The 22,002-nt window shown below is 37.6% G+C and overlaps 1 protein-coding gene across 1 annotated transcript in view; it reads right to left on the reverse strand.

The window, feature by feature from the left end:
* LSAMP (limbic system-associated membrane protein) overlaps positions 1-22,002 on the reverse strand; it is a 637,087-nt gene that overhangs the window by 195,037 nt on the left and 420,048 nt on the right. Inside the window, exon 3 of the mRNA XM_003797713.2 lies at positions 12,715-12,840. Within this exon, the coding sequence (XP_003797761.1) occupies positions 12,715-12,840 (126 nt within the window). The remainder of the gene's footprint in view (positions 1-12,714; positions 12,841-22,002) is intronic.

Here is a 22,002-nt window from a genome sequence, read left to right on the forward strand (position 1 = left end):
CTGACACGCAGCAGCTGAGTCAGCCTGCTGTGGAAAGCTTAGAGTGCTTAAACGTTCCTGGGGGAATTATCTCTTCTAGCAACAATCAGTAACATAACTGCCAAGGGTAGAAAGTTATAGCCACTCACACATGCGTAAAACAATTTTTTTTCTGGCTTAGCCTTGTGTATTACAGGCAAATCCATTGCAGAGTGCTTTGGGTTGTCTACTGATTCTTTGGTATTATGGGGAAGACATACCCAGGGTTGGGTCTGGTAGGATCTTCAGATTTTGCATAGGGAGCTAGGAGTAGGGTGGCAATACTGTTCCCATTTAGTTCTTGGACTATGGATGTGCATTCTGAGTTGAAGAGTGCATTGAACTCCAGGGTGTAGCCAGTCCAAAAGACAAATGACAACAGGACAATTGTAATTCTGCAACCCCAAGCTCAAAGAAGGCCGGATGGGCCAGAGGTCCTGATGGTTCCCATCAAGAAAGATTATATGCTATAAACTGATTTGTGTCCCCACAAATTCACATGCTGAACCCCTACCCCCCAATGTGGTGTTATTTGGAGAAACCGTTGGGAGATGATTAGGTTCAGATGAGGTCATGAGGCCTGCATAATAGGATTAGTGCCCCTTTAAGAGGGTATGCAATAGAGTTTGCCCACTGTTCACACACACAAAGAGAAATCACGGAGCACTCAGGGACATGACAGCCACCTACATATCAGGAACAGGGCTGTCACCAGAACCTGATCATGCTGGCATCCTGGTTACGGAGAACTGTGAGAAAGAGAATGTCTGTCATTTAAGCCTCGTAGTTTATGATATTTTATTACAGCAGCCCCAGCTGACTGATATTCTATCATAAAATTTACTAAATTAGTGGGCTTATGTAATTATTTTAAAATAAGTGGACTTATAGAAAGCATTACATATGTAGCATAGTTACCACAATTACTAGAAAATAAAAGATGTCTATCTTTGCTCTCTTCATGAAACAGTAGGAATTCATCTGTCTTCTCTCAGATGACTCCAAAAGTAAGCTTGTCTAAATTTAAGAATTTAGACAAAGAATTACCCAAAGAATTGCTTACTGCCTACTTTTGTGTTCATATCACAGGAGTGACCCCAAGTAATAGCCATCTAAGTCCTCAGTACTATGCATTCTCATTGAAATGATTTTTGTTCTACGATGAAAGTTTGCAAAATGCAATTTGTTGCAATTCGAAGCATTATTCCCATGGCTCTCCTTGGAAGGGAGGGTTAGGGATGTTGTGAGAGATTTTAAGAATATAAAATGTCTCCTGAACTGCCCTGTGAAGACTGACTTGCTAAGACTGTTTTCCCAGCAGCATTTCAAATCCCTCATTCCCTGAACTGGATCTGTCTCTCACAGCCAAAACAGCAGAAAGCCTCAGTGATCAGGCCCAGAAAAAAAAAAGTTTCTAAAAAAGACCGATGTCATTCAAAAACTGACATTTTAGTTTTTATTACTAGAATACCTTACAGAATTAGATCTGATTTGCATTGATATTTGCCAACTGAATTATTAAAGTTTATTTTTTTCTTTTTCTCTTCCCTTCATCAGATTTTAACACTTGAGTCAACCGCAGACAGTCACTTAGTAATCATATGACTTTACAGAGCCTCCTCGGCTTCTGAATTGTTGATCAATTTGAGAAAAATATCTGATTTGATTCATGCAATGAAGGTAAGTGAAACATAAGGAAAGGGCAAGATATATTTTTGTCAAAGAGTTTGTTTCTCACGTAAAGTTTTATAAGTGACAGGGGATGATTTTATTGGCATGTCCTGTGGGCAGTGTGACCCCATTTGAGTTACTCATTGAGGTTTTTTCCGTTTTATTAGAATGAATTGTAGCTTCCCTGTACCAGGAGACTTGCAAATGAATATGCCAAGAGAATGATGAGGATTTCAGAAGCGTGTGCACATTTTAAGTGATATGTTAGCCTCAAACGTCATTAGAATGTAGATAGAAAAAGACAAAGTGGGAATTTCTGTGCAGTTGTTACTTCTAAACCTCTTCATCTAAAGTGATAGAAATTCTAACCAAAGAAATGTGATAGTGCATTTATATATCAGATAGATTTATACACACACTAGGTCACTGGAACTTTTTCTATTGATTTATATTGCAGTGCTTCTGCTGCGGTGCACAAGAGCCCTGTTCTCCTGCTTGGTAGAAACAGTACACCTTTCTGACTATCTCAGAAATAGGTTTTTTTTTTTTTTTTTTAAGACAGGTGTTCTCTAAGTTAACTGTACATCATGATCATCTGCAGGGCCGCTTAAACTACAGATTGTTAGGCCCCCACATTTACAATTCAAGATTCATCTAAGTCTTATGTGGGTTCTGATAACTTGCATTTCCAACAAGTTCTTAGGTGTTGCTGGTTTGGAGACTGCACTCTAAACACAATTGTTTCAGACTATCCAGAGAGCCTAGTTTTACTAGTTACTTGGTCTAGTGGAGAGCTTCATAGTCTGGAAGTTAGTTCTGTCTAGCAAAATGTCCACTGTAATTTAAGTCTATTTTGCTTTGTGAAGTTGAATAATACTTCATTGTTAATAAATTGTTTTCATATATATTATCTCACTTGAGACAACACAGGAATCCTGGAAGGTGAACGGTCATTCTATTACTCATATTTTACAGACAAAAAGTGGAAAGTTTAAATAACTTAGCCAAACCTCCATGAAAGTAAATTATGGAGAGCAGGGACTCAAACCTGGACTTGCTGATGGCAAATTCTGTTGTCCTGCTACCAAAATGCTCTTCCTCTAAATCCTTTGCGTTTGTGGAGAGCTTTACACTTTTCAAACTACTCTCATATTCATTATCTCATTTGATCCCTCAAAGCAGCAGCGTGAGACAGGGCAGGGCCCATCTTATTGTCTACTTTTATAGATAAACCTATTTTAAAAGATGATGAGAAAAGTGGCTGCTGTCATCAGACTGTATCTCTTCATACACTAGCCTCAATTTTTCCTGTAACATTTGGCAGCAGCATCTGACGCAGCAGGAAGAGAGTGTTAAGGGCTTTTCTTTCCAGTGATAAATACTCAATGGCACAGAATTGTGCCATGGTGAGGCCCAGCCTACAACTCTGTTTTTCTGTTTTCATAATAGACATGCATTTGAAAAGGAGAGGAGGTAGGGTGAAGTTTAGGATTAGTGGGCTGGTAGAAAAGTGGGGAAAGATCTCCAATAATTTTTATACTTGAATACTATGAAAACCAGCTTTCTTCTTTTACCTGTCACCCAGACTTTTTAAAGTTTAAATGCACATCCACACCACCTGGAGGAAATACAGATTCTAGGATTGGTCTGAGGTGGGGGCTGCTCGTCTGCATTTCTGTAGAGCTTTTTTAATGTGGTAACAATTCAGATGTTCAGGATCCACCCTTGATAGGCAAAGAACAGCCCTATTTTTTAAAACCACGAGTCAAGGCACATACTCAAGGTGGTTAGAAGCAGAGGGGCCAGAGGACAAGATGAAGAAATGTTCAGGGTGGGAAATAAAAAGTGTCCAAGCCAGAAACATACGTTATTAGATACATTACCTTGATTCTTCTCTTTAATAAGTACTGATTCAGGCCGGGCGTGGTGGCTCTTGCCTGTAATCCTAGCACTCTGGGAGGCCGAGGCAGGTAGATTGTCCTGAGCTCAGGGGTTTGAGACTAGCCTAAGCCAGAGTGAGACCCTATCTCTACAAAAAGAAATGCTGGGCCTTGTGGCAGGCACTGTGGTCCCAACTACTTGGGAGGCTAAGCAAGAGAATCACATCAGCCCAAGAGTTAGGGGTTGCTGTGAGCTATGATGCCATGCCACTCTACCAAGGGCCACAAAGTGAGACTCTATCTCAATAAAAAAATAAAAAATAAATACCGATTCATTTGCCTTTCCTTACTATTACTGTCACAATGTAGTTCCTCCAGTATTTCCTTTTAATTGTGATTTCTCAGTTTTCCAGTTAGAGTTTTTGCTACTATTTCTAAATATAAAATGGTCATGTTAATTTTCCTACTTAAACACCCCATTTTCCCATTGCTTTAGGAACAAAGTTCAAACTACTTACCATGGCATTTAAGGCCTCCTGAGATTTAGATTCTTAGGTTTGTAATGATTAAAATCAGATCTACCCTGGCATCTCATGAAGGATACTAGGATAGATCTTGGCTGATTCCCCAACCAAGATCCCAAAGTCTATTGTGGACAGTCCATAAGAGCTACACAACCGAACTAGAAATTTTCCTGTATAGATAAAATATATTCGCACAATATGAGTCCTGTTGTATTCTGTTTTTTCATGGTTTGACTTCCAAGTAAATCAACTTGCATTTATCTTGATGAATTTCATTGAGCAAACAACAACTCATTTTGACAATTTCATGATCACATTAATATTTTCAAAATACTTATCCAAGAAAATATACTTTACTTTTTTTTTTTTTTTTTAACTGTGGAGAGCCCTTCTCTTGTAGCTGAATGGTTCACTCTTGAACTTTGCAGGTCATGTTTGTGTGTGAGTGTGTGTGATAATATAATCATCTCCTGAAATACCAGTCTTGGAAAAAAATTACAAAGGTTGTAATTTATCATTATTCATTCTATATCATTACAGTTAATAAAATATTTGCTATTACACAACTGGATTCTTAGAAAACTATGCTGTAAGAAAAGAATGGATAAACAAACGAACCATGTGAGAAATTCCTTCTTTAACAAGACACTGTTGTTGCCATGTCCTTTTGTAAAACAAACCCCTTCAACAGGTGTACTGAAACATAGTGTGAAGCATATAGTGGGGGAAAGAATCCCTATTCAACAAATGGTGCTGGGAGAACTGGATTACCACATGTAAAAGACTGAAACTGGACCTACACCTTTCCCCACTTACAAAACCTGACTTAATATAGATAAAAGTTTTATATCTAAGACAAGAAACAATAAAAATCTTAGAAGAAAGTGTGGGGAAAAACTCTTAATGTTAAACTGGGGAAAGATTTTATGACGAAGACCTCAGTGGTAACTGCAACAACAACAAAAATAAACCAATGGGACTTAATTAAGCTGAAAAGCTTCTGTACAGCTGAGGACACAGCAAGTAAAGCAAAAAAGACAACCTTCAGAATGGGAAAAGATATTTGCAGGGTATCAATCCGAGAAAGGGTTGATAACTAGAATCTACAGAGAGCTCAAATTAATCAACAAAAAAGGAGCAAACAACCTCATCCACTATTGGGCAAGAATTATGAACTGAACCTTCTCTAATGAAGACAGATAAACGGCTAATAAACATCTGAAAAAATGTTCACCATACCTGATCATCAGAGATATGCAAATCAAAACCATCCAGAGATATCACCTAACCCAGTGAGAATCACCCACATCATAAAGTCTCAAAGCTACAAATGCTGGCATAGATGTGAAGAGAAGTGAACATTTTTACACTGTTGATGGGACTGCAAACTAATACAGTTTTTTTTGGAAAGAAGTATGGAGAATCCTTAAAGAACTCAATTTTGATCTCTGATTTGATTCTGCAATCCCACTACTAGGCATCTACAAAGAAGAAAAAGAAAATCATTTTATCATAAGGACGTTTGCACTAGATTGTTTAATGCAGCTCAATTTACAGTCATCAAAATGCCCACCAACCCAGGAATGGATTAACAAGCTGTGGTATATATGTATACCATGAAACACAGCCATTCAGCCATTAAAAAGATGGAGATTTTCATCTTTTGTATTAAACTGGATGGACTTGGAACACATTCTTCTTAGTAAAGTATCACAAGAATGTAGAAGTAAGAATCTAATGTACTTAATTCTAATATGAAGCCAGTAGACCATCTAAATACACACCACATAAGGGAAAAACTCAAAATCAATTCAAGGTGGAGGGCAGGAGAACAAGGGAGTGAAGAGGGGGAGGTGGGTGAGGGAAGAGCATACGTCCACTTAATGGGCACAATGTTAGGGTATATGGCACATCTCTTGGGGGTGGGACACAGTTATAAGAGGGACTTTACCTAACAAATGCAAATATTGTTGCCTAATTCTTTGTATTCTCAATTAAACTGAAATAATGAAAAGTATCATAATATGATACAAGATAGAAAGGATTAAGACTAGCTTCGATGATAGCATTTTAAAATTCTTTTGGTGGTTGTACTGAAATGCAGGCTAGACCTGGATAAAGAAGACATTGAGGTTGTTCCCAATCAAATTATCAGTCTCCGCCAAAATAATCACTATAGGCAGTTACCATATAGATATAATTGTAATGAATAAAATAACATCAATGATAGCTAATACTGCACTAAGAACTTTGCCTACATATTCTTTAAATCCGCATAGCATTTGATACAGATTCTATATTTAAACCTATTTTAAACACATTTTAAACTATGTGGAATAGTGACAAAAATATATTTGAAGTGGTGAGATGCTGAGAGATGTGAATTTGTATTTCTGCTCTGCTGGGCCATGTGCAAAGTTTTCTGATTAGCTATTGCTTCTCCCCTACCCAAACCTCCACAGTTGCCTGGAGCATTGAAGTTCAAGCCAGTCCTCTAAAAGTACATTGAGGCTGGTTTATTTATTTCCAGGAAGAGTACTTTGGACATCTGATGACATGTCTAGGAAGGAGTAGGGCTTAGGGCATTTATCCAATACTGGCCAGAATGGCCAGCATATCAGGTTATAGAGACCCCCTCCATGGTTTAAAGGTCCAGGTCTTATAAATATCTCTAGGATTTTTAAGGTTCTGGTTAGGGAGGCCAGTAAGTATGTGGTTAAATTTTCTAAATTACCCAATTGTTTTAATGATAAGGTTACTGAAAAAGAGTTTGTACTTGATTTGGATATTATAGAATAATCTTTATTGGAAAAGGATATGTTTCTGATCTAAATTTAAGATATTTAAACATACAAATAGTTGTCCATATACTTGCTATGCTGGGAATCATATATACCAGTGGAGTATGTGTGTGTAATATATATAATATATATAGTATTTTATGCTGGAGCATATACAGTGACATATATATTGATATATTTAAAGTCTATATACAACTAAGTACAAGTAAGTTACTGAAAAGAAAATAGAGTAGCCAAAATTTTCTTGATCTATTTCTGTGCTTTTTAGAGAGAGCAAACCAGAATATTAAAAAGTTAAAAAAAAAAGTCATGTGTGTTTAAAAGAAGATAAATATTAATAGAAAGTAGCATAACCAAACACTAACATCATGATTTCATATAAAGACACTTGCCTGGTTTCTTGAATGTATTATCATTCTGGGCCTTATGCTGTTTTCTATTCCCTGGGTTACTCCTCCCCCTCCCCCTATATTTTCTTGACCAGGTCTTATTAGTTCTTGAGATTTCAATATTTCATGCCCTTAGGGGAACTCTACGGGTCTTGCAGATTTTGCTGTATGGCCCCTGCTTTATGCTCAGATTGAATGTTATAACTGTCCCTCATAATGAAGAATCTCAGTACAGGTTATTCATTCAATTACAGATGGTCCTGCCTTAGTGTGGTTTGATTTACAATTTTTCAACTTTATGATGGTTCAAAAGCCATACACATTCAGTATGTTCTTTGACTTAAGAGGGGGCTACATCTAGATAAACATCCCAAGTCAAGGAGCATCCATGTGATTCAATGTTCTACTTTCTTATTGAACTAGAATCTCCATTTGTATAGGGACCATGTCAGTCTTACTCTTCCTTATTCCCTTTTACAGAGTGAACACTATAATTCTTGCTAGTTGAGTACAGTTCAAGATGGAGCTCAACATTAGTCTGATTATCATTCTGTATTGACAGATGACATAATTTAAAACAAATATTGTATATAAGACAACAAAGAAAAGAAATAGAATTTTAATTTTTGTCTTTTTTGTAAAGGGAAAATGGGAATATTTTAAAATACAAGAAATAAATAAAAGCAATGGATAGAATAAGTCAAGCCATTATTCTCCTTTGAATTGTGTCAACCACCTTTACCTATAGAGTGGATAGGTTTGACTCTTCCACATCCACATGCTACAAAGAGTGGCTCAGAATCTTTTGGAAGGTCCATCTGAGAAAACCCCAGAGAAGTAATTTCCTGAAACTTAACATGTAATCATATGTTCTCCGTGTGAAGTCTTTTTAGTTCTAATATTGCTAGACTGAAAGGACCAGATGATTATTATTTGCAATATATATTTCTGGAACTCAACTTAAATAAGTGAGTTCAATTTGACACCTACGTATTTTGCCCAAATTTATGAGGTCGTATTGAGTGAGTTATACGATCAGAAGTGAGGCAGATGAGGGTACAGCATTAGTGGTGTTCAAGAGTACCATCAGTCAAGGGTTCAGACTTGAAATGAACCGAAAGGGGAAATCTCAGACCAAGTGACCAACACCCCCAGTGGGAAAATGGGATTTCCAGCTCTTCGGGGTCCTATCAGCTCCTTCTAGCACAGTATTTTCCCACTTACCCTATCAAAGTACAAAATATTTCCTAAGTGGGATTTCTATACTCCATGTTGATGTCAAATCTGGCTTCTGGCTGGACAAGAAAATTATACAATACCTCCTGAGTTGTTCTCTGCCTAAGGGGCTAAATCTTCAGTGTGCCTTTTGAGTTTTTCGGAGAGAGGAAGCTACAGAGTTTATGGAAACCTTTGTAGAAATGAAATGCATAGAAACTCTTTCTGTGACCCTGAGCAAACCTACACCACATGATGCACATTTGAGAAAGGGACTTCCTTATGAATGCAAGAAAAAAAGATTTAGAAACAAAGTTAAATGAAGATGGGAGCAGCATTGCTCACAGAAGGAAGATCAAACACGCCATAGAAAATACATGTTACGGTACAATTGCCCTCTGGGAGTCACAGGATTATGAAAGTCTAACTTAATTAAGGGAGAAAATAGGTCATATTTAATAACCACATACGTGACACACCATTCTGACTATATAAAATATCTGAAGAAGAGAGGAAAATGAAGAAATGAGAAATACAAGAAAAGTACCCATGGAATGAATGCATCAATAGCTTCTACTGCATCTAAGTCAGGTAAGTGTTTTGATTTTGTATTTATGAAAAATTCACCAGTCTTCTAATTTCTCTCTTAAAAAACACTTGCGGTATATATGAAAGGGAAACTTGAGGTGTTAAGAGAAGAAACAAAATGATGTTACCAAATTTTTTTTTTTTAAATTAAGAAGTAATAAGTATTCTCTTTGTAAAACTATACCATGCTTTTTTCTTTCCTCCTCTCATGTTATCCAATGAAAGGTAATCAGGTATTTGTGAGCTCTGCAGGGAATTTTCCCCCTTTGAGGGCTCAGTGTCCCTGTGGGGTCGAGCTAATTACAGGTACATTTCCTCTGCAAGGCAGTCAAGCTCTGTATTGTTGAAAGGACAATTAATAATTGAACAAAGCGAGCCAGAATTTTTTTTTTGCTCACATGGCTGGCTTGCAGGCAGCTTTGCTGTCACACAGGGAGCAGAGTCTCTTCTTTGGGTGTCTCCAAGAAAGGCTTCACATTATATGCTGAAAAAAGTCACCTACTGTTTCCAAATTCAAAAGAAACTCTATAGAACCCCACGAAAACAAAAACCCAAAAATCCTAGTATCCTTTTAAAATATTAAAGGCAAGTTCCTCTCCTATCACCAGGAATATGGTAGTGATTAGGTGGTTATTTATGCTAGATGTGAAAGAGATAAAAGAACAGGCTTGGGACTGTAAGGAAGAATCATAGTCTATAAATGCATCAGCTAGCTAGTTTTGCAAGTATTAGAATAGCATTTGACTATAGAAGAGTCAGATTTTCCCTTGAGATGTTGAAGGAGACAGGGAGAGAATCTCTGTAAAGGGTCATGAATTAATACAGTAAATCCTTGTGCTATGTGCCAAGCCATGGGCAGGGGCTTGTAAACTTTTTTGTAAAGGATCAAATAGAATATGTTTTAGGCTCTGTGGGCCAAGGGATATTTGTTGCAACTATTCATCTCTGTTGTTTTAGAACAAAAGCAGCCATAGACCATATGTGAATGAATGAGCAACTCTGTGTTTCAATAAAACTGCATGTACACTGAAATTTGAATTTTACATATTTTTTGCATGTCAAAGAATAGAATTCCTCTTTGGATTATTTCCCACCAGTTTAAAAGCTGTTATCAGCTTGTGGGCAGTACATAAGTGAGGCAGACTGGATTTGGCCTATAGCTCTACTTTGCTAACCCCTCCTACCCACTATTGAGAATCTCTGTGAGTATACCTATTTTTCTAGTTGATTTTGAAGTCTCCAGGGTTCTTTAGTGTGTGTAAATACCGTCTTTACTCTGGAAGACATAGTACCCTCCGGTCTTTCATTGACTTGAAACATTATAGAAAATCATGTTATTTAGGGCTCAAAGCAAATGATCATTATCAAAGTGAAGTTTATTAGAGTTACTCATGAAGACCTACCTAGTTAACCTTCTAGATAAACTGGGAAAGAGCCTGAAACTCTGGTAATATATCTGAATTTTTTCTGAATTCAACAGATTAAAAAAGAATCTGTTAGGGGTTTGAAGTCAGTTTTAGACCAAAAGAAATAATGTCTTTGTATTAACATAGTTCATTACTTGATTATAATTTGAATATAATCTATCTTCCCTTTTTTCTCTCTCCCTTTTTTACTTCCTATATTTACCATTTGTTCCACAAAAAATGATTACAAAGAATATCTTTATACAGACATTTTAATTAGAAAAGATGAGACAAAATGAAAATAATGGCAAGAAAACAAGATGATAGCAGGAATGTGAATTCAATGTCATAAACTCCTACAAAGTTTGCATAAAATCAACTTTAACATGTCATTTACACATAATAATTTACCTTCCTTTACAGATAGTATATAAATTTGGCTGTAATTTTGCTATCAATCAGTATAGTGAATATATGATCATATATAAAAATTCCCTGGGTCTATTCTTAAAAAACAAAATATTGCTTAGGAAAAAGATGGTAGAGATAGTGAAAACAAAGAGGAGTTTCTTCAAAGGATTCTTCACAAAGGAAAAATCTGGGAAAAAATTCATACTTTCTCATTAACGTAAGTGGAAAAAATGATTTTGGAAAGTATCTTTTACAACATCCTTAAACTTGTAGCTTCTATACCAAATTGCCCTTAAGTAAAGGCAATCCTACTTGAGAGAGAGGAGGGGAGTGTGGAATTGGGGGCCAATATAATACCATGCAAGTAGAATGTGTCTGAAAGTTTAGTTTCTTCCTTGGAAGTGGTGTATGATATCCCCTGGTTCATACTTCAGACCATCCTCCATTACGTACTTATTTTCACATGAGGTCTAAACTGAGTCCGTGAGGAAACAACTTTGATACTGACTTCCTAAATCAATATACTGCTTGAACGTACATGTGTATTATCAGTGAATGATGGGTCACTTGGGTTAATAAGGATGGGTTTTGAGAGAATTTTTAATGAAATAGAGTCCTCTAATAAGAATACTTGCCTAAATATAAGATCACTATATAGGTTGGTCCAAAGTTTACCCAAGAAATTAATTTGGGGTATAATGCAAGTGAAGGCCCCAGAGATTTTTAAAGGCACTATAACCACACACACTATCCCAACCTTTTAGAGACATATCAAGAAAGCTCATATGTATGCCCAGCTTTATACAATATTTTTTATGGTGTTCATTCCAAAATGAATATGCTGTAACTTAAATTTCTAGGTACTTATATGAAAAAACTTTAACAGACTATCAGATATAAATCAGTTAAAATTCAGGGGCTCGTTATCAAAATAAACAGTATGTTATAAGAATAACTGATCAATAGCTCCTCATTTTGGAATAATTAACTAGCAGGCTTTACTCCTTCACTCTTCAAAGACTGTATACTGGCAAAGGCATTGTCTTGCATTAAGGAAATATAATTGGTAGAGCAGGAGAGTTAATCCTAAATAATTTGGTAAAACATTTAAAGTTTAAAAAGCAGGTAAGCTAGGGAACCTAGTTATGGTGATAGTGGTTAGAAGGGGCAGGAAGGATATAGAAGACATTTCTGGGACATGATTTTCTGATTCTTACTTAGTTTGTACCCATAGCTGGAATCCACAATGAGCTCATATGGCTTAGCCGAGGTCTGACACCCAATATGGAGCCAGATACCCGAGATAGGACATTAGAGATGAGAAACAATTTTATATTATTCCTGAAAAATTTCTTCAAAAAGTGCCACATATTCGGAAACTATAGTTAAAAACAAAGCAAAACAAACAAATATAAAAACAACTGCACAAATTTAATTCATACAAAGTATTGCTCCAAGACACTCAAGTTCCAAACTAGCGTACATTTTACATATAATATCAAATAATCCAGTGCTTCTGTGTTTGTTGCTTGGAGGGCTGTTCTATTGAAAATTAAATCATGTATATATATGTGTGTGTGTGTGTGTGTGTATATATACACACACATACATATCAGTGCTATGGTTATAAAATTTATAGAGATGAACACATTAGCAAAGACCACGACAACCCCAAATAAGACGTATGTTGCAATTCCCTTAGTGGTTTAGTAATAAGGCTCATGTTTGTTCTCTGATTCAGTGGAATCCCAAAAGCATGAGGACATCTTCAACAGTATTGATAGTATATTGGAAATTGGAGCATTGCTTACCAGTTGGTGTAAGGTGTCTCCAGGTGATAACAGGTTCAGGACGGCCATTGGCCATGCACACCAGGGTCACATTGCTGCCCTCATTCACAGTGACATCCGAGGAGATGTTGGAGATCTTTGGTGGGACTGTAAAGATAAAAGTAAATTAAATATGTAACCATGTCCTTAAGGTCAGGCTTATAGCACTGGTCTATGCAATTGGAAGTGGCAAATTGAGCTTTTATGACTTAATTTGAGTTTTTATGTTAAGAAGCAGGGTGCATTTAAGACTTGTCTTTATCATCTGCTCACCAAATTTATATGGAGTTCCTAAAGCGTTACTATAAGGTAAAAATATCCCCCATCTCCCAATGGCTATCTGAGTGCTGTAGAACATACATATAGTCACATATTGAAAATGTCTTGGTTAGTTTTAGATTGGCATGGAACTTATTTGATACTAGAAAACATGCACATTTGTACAAATTGATATGTTTTTCTTCTTATCATTGTTACTAATATTTATTTTCTTTCGTATATAAAATGTAGTCCAATCTCTCCTCCAAGTACCAGGAAAATAAAAACAATGCCATATTATAGTATACTATTGTGCTGAATTAAATAACTGTGTGATTAAAATGTAATAATATCTGATTACTTAAAATCTACCCATAGAAGGAAACCATGTGTTAATTACTACAATAGAAAGTTCCTAAATATCATCTGGGTATGTGACAGGCTGTATGATATACCTTAGTATTTAACTGAATTAATAAGACCTATGTCGCAGAAAAGTAGACACTGTAAAAATACTATTACTTTTAATGCTACCACCCATACAACAGACAAAATAATAACAGCTAAGGTTAAGAAAACATTTACTACACATAAGACCTCAGGTAGAGTACTTAACAAGTATCTCAAGTATCATTTCAATAACTTTTTAGGAAGAGATAGATTTATTTCATCAAATTTTGCCAATTAATAAAACACATGAACAATTGGAAATCAAACGATCTTCATTCATGCAATTTAGAGTCTTGATCACCAAAAATCACTTTATAACAATATATTTGCACCAGATTGTTCTTTGCAGCTCAATTCATAATAGCCAAGTGATGGAAGAAGCCCAAGTGCCCATCGACCCATGAATGGATTAATAAATTGTGGAATATGTATATCATCGAATATTATGCAGCCTTAAGAGATGGAGACTTTACTTCTTTTACATTTACATGGATGGAGCTGGAACATATCCTACATAGTAAAGTATCTAAAGAATGGAAGAAAAAATATCCAATGTACTCAGTACTATTATGAAACCAATTTACAATCACTCACACTTCCATATGAAGAATAGATCACAACTATGGCTGAAGATGAAAGAGGGAGGAGGTGGGTGGTGCCTGTGGTTCAGTGAGTTGGGCACTTGCCCCAGATACCAAGGGTAGTGGGTTCAAACCCAGCCCTGGCCAAACTGCAACAAAAAAATATAGCCAGGCATTGTGGCGGGTGCCTGTAGTCCCAGCTACTCGGGAGGCTGAGGCAAGAGAGTAGCCTAAGCCCAGGAGTTGGAGGTTGCTGTGAGCTGTGTGCCACAGCACTCTACTGAGGGTGATAAAGTAAGACTGTCTCTACAAAAAATAAAAAAGAAGAAGAAGGAGGAGGAGGAGGTAAAAGGGGGGATGAGAGGGAAGGGGGGAGGTCAGATTGAGGGAGGGTGAATGGTGGGATCACACCTATAGTACATAATGCAAAGGTACATGTTGGATCTATTAGTATAGAGTATACATGCCTTAACACAATAATTAAATGAGATGAGGTATATATTAACAAGTGTGATGTAAGCGTATCTAATTCAATATGAAATCAGCACATTGTACCCCATAAATGCACTATGTGTTTATTTTTTAATAAAAAAAATAAGTCTTGATTGGGATGACTTTACTATTTCAAAAAGCCTTTGCTCAGGAAGATAGAAGTTAAAAATATCTTTATTATTCATTTCAGGAACTTCCTGAAAATACACTTATGATACCATTTTACTGATCATCTTATAGTAAACATCAAATGAATGTCTTTTCTTTTTCCTGCAAGACTTACTTTGAAACCCTGGTTTCAAAAGAGTTGATTGAGTTTTTTCAATCCTAAAGTGTTCTTTCAATAACTTCTTGTAATAAAAAAAAGATATCTAATGGGGGTTTTATTTATGGGTGAGAAACTAAGGCCGAGAAGGGGCTGGGTGAGGGGTAGAAAATGAGTTTGAATCTAGGCAGACTCCAAGGCCTGTGCTCTTAAGTACTACTTGAATGAAACTTCATCTTCACAATCCAGGCTACCAGATGGCTGAAAATGACAGAAATTACTTTTTGGTGATGTGAGAAATGAGTCCCCAAGGGCAAGCTATACTGCTGTCTGACTGACTTCATTAGTGTTTGGGGTGGCAACATTAGATCCCACACTGGTAGGCTTAAGTGGGAAGTAAATTACTCACAAATTTCATCACAGAGGTTATGCACTGATTACAAATAGCAGGGTTTATGGTTTGCCCGTGATTTTCTTCTTTTTCAAACAGTTGCTTAGGCTCTTCTTGACAAAATGTGTCACTGGGGGAGGGAGAAGGACAAAAGAGCATGAAAGGGTCCAATAGAAAAGAATCTTATTGTTTTCTTATTCTTTCTTCCTCTTAAGGACTCCGAGGAGTGAATAAAACAAGAACCTTTCATGCTAGCAGAAGCAAATGGCTGACAGCCATATAATCCCTGCAAATCCTTGTTAGATGTGAGTGGTGTTTGGGCAACTGACCCATCAGGGTGTAACACGGAGAAAGCAGGATGTGGACTCCCTCGACCTTCTCATTCCTCTCCTGTAGGGCCTCTGGGTAACAAATGGTGATTCCAAATCAAGTCCAATAGGAGCAGTGACTACAGTTGACTCCTGTGATTAGCACTCTTTATTTGTAGAATTTCTATTTCCCCTTTTAGCTGCTGAGGTTAGGGGCCATATTCTTGTGTGCACATGGCAACATGTAATATGTTCTCTCAGACTTCTATAGTAATGACCTGAAAGGTCATACCCATTTTATGGGGAAGAAGATGAGGCTCAGAGAGAAATAATGGCTTGTCAAGGGTGATCCCATCAAGAACTGTGGTGGGACTTAAAATTCAGAGCTTCTGAATGTCTACTTGTTCTGCTGTTTCCTAGTCACAGTTTCTAAAACCACAGTTGAATAAGCCAGAGATCTGAATATCTCCAAAACAACTGCAGTAACTATAAATCAGTGACAGTGTTCAAGGACAAGATTTAGACCTACTAGGTGCCATCCTCAAAATCTAAAACCTGTCACAGGGAGCTGTGTTGTAATTGGTAAGAGCCCACATTACTCAAACTATAGTTCTACAACACAGGACCAAGAATACTGAGATAAAATAGGCATGTGTTTTGATTCTATAAAAAGGGGGCTTTATATCCCTAATAAAAATATGCAATTTTTTTTTCTTTTTGAGACAAATTCTCACTGTGTTGCCCAGGCTATAGTGCCATGGCCTCAGCCTAGTTCACTACAAATTCAAACTCCTGGGATCAAGACTTCTTCTTGTCTCAGCATCCCAAGTAGCTGGGACTATATGTGAGAACAACTACACGTAGCTGATTTTTCTATTCATAGTAGAGAGGGGGGTCTTACACAAAACACGCAAATTTATAAAACAAAATATACTTCCACGATTAACTCACATTACCTCCTTTTAATAAAAGAAACACACACTAGGGACTTTACATTTACATGTCACACAAGTTAAGACACTTGATCAATGTTACATAAGCAGGCACTGATAGAATTGGGAATGACATCTACAATAATTGACTGCAAGGCTCTGGCCCCCAAACCATAATGTGTCTCTTAATTAAGGAAAACGTACTCAGGCCTTAAATCTCAGAGAATGGAGAGGCATGCAGGATTTGTATTGAGCAGTTAGAAATGCAGCCTCATTGTATCACTGCGCCCCACTTGTCTCTTTCTTCCAGTGTATATCACTTCATCATTTATTTTCCTACTTTATTTTTTTTGTATTCTAGCTTCTTCCCATAACACTTTACATGCAATGTAGTTATTTTTGGACTTGAAAGAAATCCCTCCCCAAACCCCATATTACCCTTATATACACTCTTAATCTCTCTTTCCAAATGTCTTTTTTTTTTTTTTTTTTTTTTTGAGACAGAGCCTCAAGCTATCCCCCTGGGTAGAGTGCTGTGGCATCACAGCTCACAGAAACCTCCAACTCTTGGGCTCAGGTGAGTCTCTTCCCTCAGTCTCCCAAGTAGCTGGGACTATAGGCGCCTGACACAACGCCCTGCTCTTTTTTGGTTGCAGCCGTCATTGTTGTTTGGCAGGCCCAGGCTGGATTTGAACCCACCACCTTAGTTGTATGTGGCTGGCACCTTAGCCACTTGAGCCACAGGCGCTGAGCCTCTTTCAAAATTTCTTGAAGAAATTGCTCTAGAGGACAATCCTTTGCCATCTACCCACACTTCAACCTTCAGCGCCATCTGTATCCTCTCCTTAACCTCCACAGAAACTACTCTCAAGAAGCTCACCACAGCCATATTGTTTCTAGATTCATGGATAACTCTTATTATTATCCTGATATGCTTGACTCTCTGTCAATTTTCATAAGCGTCTTTCAGCCCTTTTTGTTTGTTCTTCTTTGTTTCTAGGACTTGATCAAACTCAATTGCTTTCCCTCTAAATCGTCTAGTCATCCCTCTCGGTTTAATTTTTGAACTCATCTTATCCTGTCCCTTAAGTTCGATCTCTGTCCTCTTTCTTCACCTTAATCTATATATTCATTGGGTAATCTTCTCTATTTTCTAGCTCTAGAAGCTAAAGCAATGTCATGGGTGACCCCCAAATCAGTATCTGCAACCCACATTTTTATCATGACTGTTACGCCCACATTTCCAGTTGACTATTCTATATTTCTATTGCATGCCTCAAAGATACCCATGATTCAACATATGCAGAACCAAAGTGACATCTTTCTTTCCATACAACATGGTGTCATCGTGCAGAGTTCCCTAAGGGGAAAAAGAAAAAGCCCCTGCCTCACCTGCTTGACTGCTCTCTCTCCTTCACTGCCCCATACAAAATTGGTCACCAATTTTGAGGCTTATGCCTTGGAAGTATCTCTCAAATTCATTTATTACCCCTGTCCCTACTCCCCCTGTCCCTAGTTTCAAATATCAACATTTTTTTTGCCTGAATTACTACAAAAGCATCCAAAGTGGTCTCTTTGTCTCTATTTTTCTCTCCTGGTGCTCACTGCCACACATTTACCACACTACAACCAGATTTTTTCCCCCTAAATTGTCAATGTGAATATAATATCTTGTGATTAATCTCACGGCCCTCAAAATAAAATCAAACTTTATAATGTGCATGTAATGTCAGTGTTGCAATTCGGATAGTCCGGAAAGAAGCTCAGGTGTGGAGGGCAGGTGCAATTTGCTTTATTCGGCTCAAGACAACTAAGAAGCTACGTGAGAGACGAACCCTTATCCAGCTCCTGGAGGCCAGTGAGCTGAGGTACACAGATCGTCTGCCATCTATGATCTGCCATCTGCACAAGGGTAAGGTCCTGTGCACCTTCACACCAGGGAACAAACATGGCAACCTGTCAAGCAGTAGCTCCCTAGCATAACATTGCTGTGGACAATTGTGGCTGTCTAGGAACCACGGTGCCTTCCAGCAACATGAGCAAGCCCAGGCAGCTTTATCTCATCCCACACCTAAGACGGTAGGGAGAAAGTCCAGACCCCTTTGTTGGCCCCTACAGTGGCTTACTATGTGATTTGTGACTGGCTCCTGCTTCTCTCCCAAGACTCATCTCACTGCATCTTTTACTCAGATGAAACTGTGTGGTTCCTGGAATGTGCTGTCCTCATTATGCCCCAGCACTTGCCATTCTAATGTCTCTACAGCGAATAGTCTTTCAATTCTTCATGTGCTTAGCCCTTTCCCACTTCAGGTTTCAACCCATTGGCTCATCTTTATTTTTTAAAATATTTTTATTTCAGAACGTTAGTTCTTGTTACATGGATGAATTGTGTAAGGCTGAAGTCAAGGACGTTCATGTGCCCATCACCAGAGCAGCGGACATTGTACCCGACAGGTAAGTGTTTATCCCTTATCCCCCTCCCGGCCTCCCTCCTCCTTACTGCTCATCTTCTTCCTTACTTCCGGGGTGACATCCTGTCCTTCCCAGCCCTGACTCCCTCCCTGCTCCTGACACCATGTTGAATGGTGAACTCCGCTGAGTGCTCACCTTATGCCCCGTATTTCAGTATAGCACTGAATCATCACTACTGGATTACTCACTCGTGCTTCCACTAGACTGTAAGAAGCAGAGGCCAGGGTCTTTGTTTTCTGGACCCCTGAATCTGACAGCGCATGGTAATTGGCACATAGTGGATGCCCAAAAGGTATTTGACAAAAAATGTACTTAGGTTTTCTCAATTCTTTATTTCACTCAAAGAAGGTATCTCACTGGATTTTTGTCAGAAAGGAGAAAGCTTTTATTTTCAATCAGCAACATAGAGCTTGATCAATATTTCTTTACCTTCGCCTTTAGTCGCCTATTCCACTCTGGACTTCTTTGACTCTTACTGAGAAACTAACCACGGGCAGAGAGTGTGTGTATATTTCAGGAACGTAGGAAGCAAGAAACACGTGCTAACTTCCTCAATTACAGACTTTGAGTTTTAACTTTTTAAAACTTTTCTGTTTCTTTTCTATGAGGGAAGAGATAGATAGTAATTCATAAAATTTAAATTTATATCATCGCTGTTAACATCAAGGTGACTATTCAAAGGTTTTATTCTATTACCTCATAAAATCCTTAGAACAATTCTGGGGAGTAAAAGGTATTACTGTTATTATTTCTACCATTTTACTCATCTGGACAGAGGGGACAAAAATGGGTACAAATCACATAGCTAATGGATAACAGAGCTGGGACCAAAACCTATGACTTGTATATTTTATAACCTTTACTCTTCCTGTAGGTCATATTCCCTTTTGCCAAAGTGGTGCAAATAGTACTTTTTTCAAGTTTAATTTTCAGTAAAAAATGACTGCCTAGGAACTACTGTTTAACATAATAATCATATTTGAATCAACAAACATATGTTGTTTATTTTTCAAAATCACTGTAATGTTGATTTATGCTCAATCCTTGGGTCATCAGAGCAGTGTTATTTCTTTCTGGACTATCCCCTCACAATTCTTATTCACAGGATATTAGTGTGATTTATTATATTTTCCTCCGTGTAATGCCATGAACCATTTACCCGATGTTTTCAATCTATTCGGTTTCAGCAAATTCTCCAATTTGTCCGGATTATTTTGTTTTTCCTACTGATTAGTGACAGCTTTATATATTATAAGGAATTGACCTTTTGTTGTCATGTTGCAACTTCTCTGTTGTATTTCTTGCTTTTGTTTATTTTTATTTTGCTTAAGTTTAAAGCTTCCTTGTTGTTATATCTATTGATCTTCGTAATGTTGTTTCTTCCATTGCCTTTGTGCATACACATGGTCATTTTCCAACATAGGATCAGTTAAATATTTATCTCCATTTCTTCTTCTTCTTCTTTTTTTTTTTTTTTTTTGGAAGATAAGAGTCTCACTCTGCTAGACTACCATAGTGCCAGCCTAGTTCACGACAATTTCTTGGGTTCAAACAATCCTCCTGCTTCAGCCTCCTGAGTAGTTGGGACTACAGGTATCCACCACAAGAGCCAGCTAACTTTATCTGTGTTTAGTAGAGATGGGGTCTCACTCTTGCTTGGGCTGGTCTCAGACCCCTGAGCTCAAGGGATCTTCTTGCCCCATCATTTCAGAGTGCGAGGGTTGCAGGCATCAGCCATAGGCCTTGCCTCTTCTTTTTCTTTTAATTGTTTCATATTAAACCCTTGAAATCATCTGGAATTGATTTATGATGTGAGAGATAATCAGAAATCTCTTCCAATAAGTTTTTAGTCAATTTTCCTAATGTCATTTGTTCAATGATAGCAAATGCATCCACTGTTTTGTCTTTCAGACTCATCTTATAAGTGCTGCCAACCTGGCCAGCTCAGTATTTCTGGGAAATGTAAATATAAACCTTACTTATCAAGCCAATGAATATTACCAAAATATTTATAAAATATATCATTAGATGTTTTGGAGACAACACTATTTTATGTTAATTTTAAAATCTGAATTATTAAATAGGTGATACTCTTTCATGAAATAACACACAAAGTGTTTGTTAAAGAAATGTACTTTTTCCCTATTTCATACAAATTTAACTGTGGTTTCTTAATAATGCTAAAACTAGGTGGGGCCTGTGGCTCAGTGAGTAGGGCACTGACCCTATATACTGAGGGTGGTGGGTTCGAACCTGGCCCCAGCCAAACTACAACTAAAAAATAATCCAGTGTTGTGGCGGACACCTATAGTCCTAGCTACTCGGGAGGCTAAGGCAAGAGAATTGCCTATGCCCAAGAGCTGGAGGCCACTGTGAGCTGTGACGCCCCAGCATTCTTCAGAGGGTAACGAAATGAGACTTTATCTCTTAAAAAAAAATGCTAAAACCTAGGTACATCTAAGTATGTGGATTCCTTCAGCTGTGTGATAAAGCAATCTTACATAAGATTATGCCACAATTGGTCTGGCTCTGCCACTGATGTTTTTCTGTCCCTCCTCACTCTTCTCTCCCAGAGGTCCAGCATCTGCACTGAATTTTGTGAACCCAGAGTTGACTGTATATGTTTGCAGTTCTTTAGATTCCAACTCATCCCTCGTTCTTTTCTTTTTTTTCTTTTGAATAAGATTAACATGTTTTAGAGGGTCTGACAATTAAATTCACAAACTGGCCTAGAGAAAGTGCTACATTACCTCGTTGCTGAATATCACTATGTCCACCTTCCCCTCAGGAAGCTATGTACCAATGCTGCACCTTCAAAGCAATTTTGGAACTCTTTTTCTGGAATGGGTATCACAGTTGTCGGCATATTAGCCTTGACGTCCTGAATGTCATCAAAATGTCTTCTTTTCAATATTTCCTTTATCAGAACACAGGCCAAATTAGGTGAGCAGAGACCAGATTAGGTGAATAGGGAGAGTGTTGCAGTGCATTTGTTTACTGGCTAAAAATCCTCTCACATACAATGCTAAGCTGGGGCACATTGTTGTGATGAAAGAGCCACACCTTTCTTATGCCAAGATTTTCAGTTAAGATTTTACTATTTCTCTATTGATGTTTACTT

Source organism: Otolemur garnettii, unplaced genomic scaffold, assembly GCF_000181295.1.
Source record: "Otolemur garnettii isolate 467f Iridium unplaced genomic scaffold, OtoGar3 scaffold00122, whole genome shotgun sequence".
NCBI classification, from domain to species: Eukaryota; Metazoa; Chordata; class Mammalia; order Primates; family Galagidae; genus Otolemur; species Otolemur garnettii.